Here is an 8,249-nt window from a genome sequence, read left to right as displayed (position 1 = left end):
GGTCACGAATGAGTCAACCTATCGCGTAAACCCGAGTGACTTCCCAACCTTCTGAGTGACTTCCCAACTTTCAAGGGTTACTGTGGCCCTACTTAGGCTACTATAACCAAAGGCTCATTGCTATAACGCAACGCAGCAACTCTTATTTTCTTTGCTTATGGTTTCTAAGAAGTTTCCACACATCTTCTTCATGGATATTTTTCCATTGCTCCATTTAGCCTCGCTTGTGGGGGAAGAAAGATTTCCCCGATTATATTCCAGCTTCGTTTTTGCGCGTGAGGCGCCCGGTATTCCCGAGATTCGATAATGGGCGGCTATCAATAATCGATGAAAAGATGTGCCTTCCGTAGGTCGAAGATTGAAGTCAAAGCATGATATTGTTAATTGTCTCTTTATCTATATGGGACCGACCCAAATTTTCCACATCCACTCAAAGTGCGTGCATACATGTATGCATGCGTATATACGTGAATCCAGTGGCGCCCGCAGATAGAAGATAGAAGCACTGGAAGCACAGTGCTTCCAGTAAATTTTGGGTTAGACAATTTTGTTCCTACATTTTATTCCTAAATCTCTCTCGCAAGACTCACCAGATGGGCATGCCCCCAGACCCCCCTAGCATGCAGCGCGGCTACGGCGCTTGCTTTTTATTATCACTGCATGAGGATTTTATCCTTCTGTGCTTCTACTTTCTTAAGACCTGGGGGCGCCAGTGCGTGAATCTATCATATTTGCACTATCGGGTATCGAGTCGTGTACTTCGTCGCTTAGCGGGCACGCACGCTGCACGCATGCAGGGTTATAAGTATGTACGGTACGGCTACGCGAGCATTGGTTGATTTAGTGTATAAATATTTTATTTTCAGAAACATGCAAGGAACGTATGATATAGTGCAGCGCACATATATCAATTATTAACAGCTGATATTAACTCATTATAAAGTCAGTGTTTTATTGATTATTGAGTATACGAGCATTTGCACGAGTTTGCACTTTAGTAAACCTGAAATACCTCGATCCAGTTGCATAGCAGCAGTGGCATGTACGCTCGGTCCCCCTATGTACACTAATGACAAAAACGCTGAAGAAATGAACATGGAATATTAGATTGATTTGACGTCTTTAATTGTAATTGTACTCTCACTGTCTGTTTAAACCATATACATGATATAATCGGTCAAATGCAATCTGATATTGTGGTATTGAGATTCTCTGCATGTCCAATAAACTTGATATTGATAGCTTTCCTTTAGAAATTGATCTCCCGAACGTAAGATTCACGAAACAATTTATTTCTATGCACAAGTAATTCCGGCGTTTCACGTAACCACATGCAAAGAATGTGATGGAGAATGATTTTTAATGGCTTTATGTCTTATATCTCTTATATCATGCCTATCTCTTATCGCGACGCGTTTGCGCGCGCTTGAGCGACATTTCAGATCAGCAGCGCATCCTGGTAGATGGCGCGCTGCGACGGTTTCCGGCCTTCAACTTCCTCTTTAAGCCATCATCTTGGAAAGTATGTAGAATGTTTGAATCTAAGTTTAAAAATCTGTCAACATCTCTGTTATTCGTAAAGGTTCTTTCATTATTTTATCAGCCACCGATGATAAATACATTCGTACTTGCTAAGAACTGTGCTATCACATATTTCCTCGATTTGTAATAGCAAAATTGCTAATAGTATGCTTGTTTATACTCGCAGCGGAAACATTACGACGTCGAAAAATTACCCACTCGTTCTTTGAAACTTGTATGATATACCAGCAACCTTTGTAAAACATTTAACAGGATGAAGTTCAACAACTGTGTATCTTCCTCGAGAAGGAAGAACAGGAAGCGACACTTCAATGCGCCATCACATATTCGTCGGAAGCTGATGAGTTCTCCTCTATCCAAAGAGTTGAGGCAAAAGTACAGTGTACGAAGCATGCCGATTAGAAAAGATGATGAAGTACAGGTAAGCATAATGGCATTCTTGTCCAAAAGCTTAATCTTCAAAGATTTCTTACATGTGTAAGGTACCGGTAGTTCTCCCACGCCACGGTTCTTTATGATATGTACGATAGAACTTTGTATCATATACCGGTAAGTCTACTAGTACTATGCACAATCCTAGTTTTGTGCCCTGGCTTGCATTTTCGCAAATGTGCTAAATTAGGATGGGGCCTTCTACTACAACAAAATAATCGATCCTGAGTGTCAGTCACACACTTATTTTATCAGTAAGTGTCTCTAAGTGCAATTATTAGTCGGTAAACAGTTTGACGTCTCTACCTGTGTAGCCGTTCTTTTGTACAGTCGCGTGGGATTGCATGCCATTGTGATTTAATTGTCAGAAGCTATGAAGCAAACAGAATTATAATTAAATTTTTTTAATGTATACCCGTACCCATATTTATACCTGTTTTACAGGTAACCCGCGGACACTACAAGGGCCAGCAAGTTGGCAAGGTTGTCCAAGTGTACAGAAAGAAGTTTGTTGTGCACATCGAAAGAATCCAGAGGGACAAAGCTAACGGTGCATCAGTTCACGTTGGCATTCATCCATCTAAGGTAACTGATTGTAATGGTTATGTATTGTATTTGTAAATCGATACAAAAAGTTACTAGAACTTATGTATGTGCAGAGCTGAACTGGCCTTTGCTTATTGTATCCCCCTAACGAGTTCGGGGGGGGGGGATACTATGGATTTGGCCTCGTCACGCCGCCGCCGCAGAGATTTCCTTGTGAGCGCTCTACTGGCTGCAGTTCTTCATGAATCATCTTCAAATTTTGCATGAAGGTGCGTTATCGTGAAGCGAAGACGCCAATCGTTTTTGGTGTGGGCGAAGTCATTGTTGCCATGGTAACATTTTTTGTCAAAATATTCTAGATCCTGTAACTTCTGCAGTTTTTACCCGATTGTCATGAAATTTGGCACACAGGACCAATATATACATATCAGGAGTAGATAATAAGGAAGGAGTGTGACATCAATAAACAAGGGAAATTCGTCATTTACTAGCCTTATAATACCTTTGATTTACTACGCGTAACTCATCCAACGAGCTCAAATCGTACACAGTACATGCGCCTAGCATCGTGCGAAATCGTTTCCTCGTATACACCAGCAATCCGGAGGTACAGACTAAAAGGTACGACACGATTATCCATTCTTTGGCCATCAATCTGAAAGTATTCCCCGCCGAACTTGCAAACAAAAGGCAGCTACTAACGCGCTGTCGCTCACTCGGCGAGGCGGTGTGGCTCGCAGGGAGATAGATTGTGGTGGGCGTGCGTGCGTGGGGGGCATACCAACTGTATGCCGGTATGCCGGGTCAAAGGTTATCTCGCCGAGTGTTGCGTCGATGTCCAATCTCCCAGCGAGCCACACCGCCTCGCCGAGTGAGCAACAGTGCGCTAGTAGCTGCCTTTTGTTTGCAAGTTCGGCGGGGAATACTTTCGGATTGATGGCCAAAGAATGGATAATCGTGTCGTACGTTTTAGTCTATATCTCCAGATTGCTGGCGTATACGAGGAAACGATTTCGCACGATGCTAGGCGAATGTACTGTGTACGATTTGAGCTCAAGTTGGATGAGTTACGCGTAGTAAATCGTAGGTATTATAAGGCTAGTAAATGACGAATTTCCCTTGTTTATTGATGTCACACTCCTGATATATATATAGGACATGTTATATCGGCCGTGTGTGCCAAATTCCATGACAATCGGGTTAAAACATCACAAGTTACAGGTTCTACAATATTTCCACAAAAACGATGACTCCGCCCCCACACCAAAAACGATTGGCGTCTTTGCTTTACCATAACGCACCTTGGCATCTTGGGGAGAAGGTCTGCACAGTACCAAAACCAGGTCACTGCGACCTTCATTTCACCTTTACTTTGACCTTGATAATATTTCCTTTCCACTCTGTAACTCGGCCCCTAATTCACCTAGCGCTACCAAACTTGGTATACTTACACATTTTGGAGACAAGGTGTGCAGAGTACCAAAACCAGGTCACTGCGACCTTTATTTCACTTTTACCTTTGCCTTGATCATATTTCCCTTCCGCTCTCTAACTCGGCCCCTAATTGACCTAGCGCGACCAAACTTGGTATGCTTGGTCTGTCGCATACCAAAACCACCACTGCCCTTGACCTTAGTTTGACCTTGACCGTCGACTTACATTTCCTCTTCGGCCTCCTAGGGTAACCAGATTCCATATACAAGTTGCACATCTGAGGCAGACCAGTTGTCTAACAAACCTTTGTCTTTGTGACTTATTTAACTTTACCTGCCTTCTACGTCCTTACAGCGATATTCCATTCATACTAGATCACGGGGCATACATGTAGTTGGCGACAACTGCTCGTTTCTAGTTTTAAGTCAGTTGTAACATTTTGTGGAATCCTATATTCATTAAAATGCTGTGCAAATAAAGTTGTTTGCATTTTTGTAACTAATATTTTAATGAGTTTTCTGCTACAAAGTTATTGTAACCATCACATTAAGACAAAAATTATCTGGGCATTGAACATGAATTTTGGTCCAACGCACTTATCCATGACAGATTTCTCTAATAGTACAAATTGATAATTTGATAATTGTTAATTTTGCAAATTAATAAACGAAATGCAGCGTTTGGGGATATTGGATGGAAAGGTGTCTCAGATCAAGTAAATATTCATAGCAGGAAGCATTACTGACATTTCAGATGAATTGTCGTGTCTGGCTATTCAGCGAGAGGCACTTGGAACGGAACCGTTGTCAGACTTGGACGCGTGTTACATTTAATCGTTTGCTTTTAGGTTGTTATCGTCAAGTTGAAGATGGACAAAGACAGAAAGAAGATAATTGAGCGTAAGGGACGCGCTCGCCAGGCAGAGAAGCTGAAGGGAAAACATACCGAGGAGTCTGTTGCTGCCATGGAAACATAATCTGTAATTGTATGTCGCTCGTAATAAAAAAAAAAAAACACCTTTCGTGTTCTGTTCATGGCTTGTCTATTATACCACTTGCAACATACACACTGTCGGATTTGAACACATTTGCGTATATTTCTGATAGCAATGTCACAGTGACAATTACATACTGGCAGTACTGACAATGTCTGCTTATAAGTCATTTCTCGCAAAAGGTGGCACAACCACTAATACCGTCCAGGAGGACGTACCCAATATAATACATTCTATATTGCTAATCTGATGTTTGGTTAATGGGCTCATGTAGATTTGTTTGCAAGTCAAAAACAAAATTACATCTACACTGTTATTATTTTGTTGGAATATATATGTATGTAAAACCACTTCAAACATTAAATTCAGGTGTTATTGAGTAGAAAGGCAGTAAGGAACTTGTGAAATAGGAGCAATTGTCAATCGGAATGGTTTTAAAACTGGTCTACATGTGTAGAGCTACATGCTTTACGTGAGTAGCACCCCTGTAATGTGATAAAAGAAGCACTGCGATTTTAAAGCGGAGTGGCAGTGTTTAGTGCTGGTAGTAATCGCCCTTAATATCAGAAACGAGGCTGGCTTGGTGTAATTTCGAAAAGGGTTGATATGTATTGTATCTGTAGTCATAAAGCATGAATATAAAGTCGCGTACGCGCCGTATTTTTAATTAATTTATGTTCGATGCTATCTATTGACGCCCGCTACTGCTGTACACCACATGATCTGTATATACTAACTGTTATCACCACTGCTCTCTATATGCTAATTGTTAGTATATAGAGACAGACCTGCCAAAGGTGTTCAACCTGATTGCTGGAGGTTCAGTTAGATTTTGCTGGAGAATGGGTCATTTTGGGGATATATAATGCTGGAGGTTTAGAATATTTTAAAACACGCCCAGTTTCTGAATATTTGGCTTTAAAATATGTATTTGCAGTACATATTTTCTGTTAGCATTCGAAGAAAAGAAGAAAAAAATTAATTTTAAGGCTATCTAAGTAACAGAATAAAATTTGGATTATTTATCGCATTATATATAATAAGGCGACTACTCGCGATACGCGCAATCGCAGGTAGTCGAATTTGTAAAAGATAGATGGCGCTACTATGTCAAAAGGTTTTTTGTTATGAGTTTTCTTTTATTTTACAAAAGTGCCTCAAGTGGTGACCTTCTCAAATTTTGAGAGTTGCCTTGGTGCCTTTCTATTTTAGAGAAAATTCAAGGCGATTTCTCACATGCCCTAAAAAAATTGCCTTGCCCTTCTCGTCGCTTAATTCGAGCCCTGGTAGGCCCCCCTACCCTGGCCTGGGGGACATAGACCCTATGAGCAGTACTACCGGCCCAAGGATAGAGAACATGGGTACCAATAAAACCAATGTGCTTGGCTAATACCCTGACCTTAACCCTAACCATAACCCTAACCGAACATATAATCAATATAATCAATAATATTGATGTAAATGACATTGGTTTTATTGGTACCCATGTTCTCTATCCTTGAACCCAAGTTTCTAGGCCCCTACTACTACTAGTCAATTAATGAATTATTCAATGTACGTACAGTTTTGTTTACAAATCGAGTAATACCATCGCGTAATTATACTTACTTTCAGGTACATGTACGGTTTTGGCTTACAGAGTCAGCATCCTGGATTTATAAACGCTCAACCCAGATTGTCAACTGCCAAATCAAAATATACCGCCGTACTGTACTAAATGTGATGATGTGATCAATCGGTCCCATGTACTAAACATGGGGGCATATTGTTTTGTACATTAAAAGCAAGACGATGTTGGTGTTACGGTGTAAGCTTTCAAGAGGTGGGTACAGGGGTTGTTACTGTACTTCCATTAGCGGAAATTTTACATGCCCCATTAATTGGTAATTTCAAGGCATAAATTAAAGGTCGAGGGGCACCAATGCAAATGCCCTCTAAATAATTTTGTATTTGGACAGTGCAGGTGCATACACATGGTATTTATGGAAAGGGCATAAGGCAAACCATGTATAGTGCAGCCATAACATTTTATAGCTATGGACATGGCCATTTTCTAGGTACTGCCCCAAGTAATAAGGGCAACCATGACATGTGCCGTTGGTACCGTACTGTAACCGTAGGAAAATTAAAACATTGTCGACCTATATGTTTTAACAGTCTAATGTACATAGTAGTAGCATAGCGAACGAAAGTACCTCATGGCTGAAACTTTTTGAAAGTGTTCCTCTTGCCCCATGTGATGCTGTGGAGTTCCTTGTGATCCTTCCAGATTTAACAGGTGTCCTCTGAAAATCCTTCTTTATAGTGTGTTTCGGCGATAAGCTCCCGTATTGTCTGATGGATTGGACACTCTCCTGCGAAGACCTCCGAATTGGGCGCTTTCTGGTTTTGGCCATCCTAATATTGTGTGAGCTGTTAGTGTCAGTTATCTACAAATAGCTTGATAATGAAAGTGCGAATACACTGTAGCTCAACGCACCAAAAAGGACACAAATTGAGTGCAGTAAGAAGAAGTCAGTTTTTTAATTTGAGCAACCAGTCGACGTACATGTATAGACAATGATGGCCATCTGTTAATGTGTATTTCACAATAATAATTTAATAAACCAGAAATGAGTATCACAGATTTTGTGTCCGTAGATGGCGCGCTATACGCCGCTTCAGCCGATGGCGCTTGAGGGAAATTAAATATGGTTAGTGCTGCGTTTGCAACATGTTTTTGTAAATCTTTACTCTAACTGCCCAAGTCACACAATAACACGACTGCACGGCCCGCCCTGCACTGAAAAATCAGCAATTTTGGCCAGTATGTCTGTCGTTCGGCTAGGGCTGTGCGTCAGCATTCGTTACTCGGCTTCGCTCGAGGAGCGCGTGACACTCCACGCTCATGCATTCGTTGTCATCTCGCTCGGATGGCTGTCCCGCCGGTGAGTCCGTAGTGGAATCGCGCGGCGTTGGTGCGTCGTCGGGTATTTTGAGCCGATGTCTCAAAATTAGAGCGGTCCGCGCGGCGGAGGCTCGACGCGGAGCGGCCGGTGCCTGCTGAAAAGGGGTCACCGCTCAGAAGGGACGCCAGTAACCCCCCCACGCGCATCCGCTCCCCGAACCCCCCGCCCCCGCCGCTGCAGGCGCATGGCACCAAGCGCCATGACCCTCCAACACGCCGCGGTCGCCTCGAGCACACGGCATGGGTATCCGTCTGTCCCCACTGTCTCCCACGCCCTCCTCGGTCGGCCTACTCCCGGTCTGCTTGACGCGAACACCTACGCGCCACCCTAGCCGGATACCTAAGCGCACACAG

General features: G+C 42.5%; 1 protein-coding gene across 1 annotated transcript; it reads left to right on the top strand.

Annotated features, from left to right (window-relative positions):
* The first annotated feature begins 1,498 nt into the window (after positions 1-1,498).
* Positions 1,499-5,619, top strand: LOC106809128 (60S ribosomal protein L26-like). The gene is made up of 4 exons (XM_014812092.1): positions 1,499-1,522; positions 1,795-1,963; positions 2,419-2,559; positions 4,802-5,619. The coding sequence occupies exons 2-4, from the start codon at positions 1,796-1,798 to the stop codon at positions 4,928-4,930; spliced, it is 438 nt and encodes a 145-aa protein (XP_014667578.1). The 5' UTR covers positions 1,499-1,522; position 1,795; the 3' UTR covers positions 4,931-5,619.
* The last annotated feature ends 2,630 nt before the right edge of the window (positions 5,620-8,249 follow it).

Source organism: Priapulus caudatus, unplaced genomic scaffold (assembly GCF_000485595.1).
Source record: "Priapulus caudatus unplaced genomic scaffold, Priapulus_caudatus-5.0.1 Scaffold330, whole genome shotgun sequence".
Taxonomy (NCBI): Eukaryota; Metazoa; Priapulida; class Priapulimorpha; order Priapulimorphida; family Priapulidae; genus Priapulus; species Priapulus caudatus.
The sequence above is the reverse complement of the archived record's forward strand: the minus strand, read 5'-3'. Positions and strand labels throughout refer to the sequence as shown.

Excerpts from the sequence above, each read along its gene's own strand:
- LOC106809128 (XM_014812092.1), top strand. The coding sequence starts at position 1,796 with ATGAAGTTCAACAACTGTGTATCTTCCTCGAGAAGGAAGAACAGGAAG. Across the intron at positions 1,964-2,418 it reads GAAAAGATGATGAAGTACAG|GTAACCCGCGGACACTACAA; the intron begins GTAAGCATAATG and ends CCTGTTTTACAG. Across the intron at positions 2,560-4,801 it reads TTGGCATTCATCCATCTAAG|GTTGTTATCGTCAAGTTGAA; the intron begins GTAACTGATTGT and ends GTTTGCTTTTAG.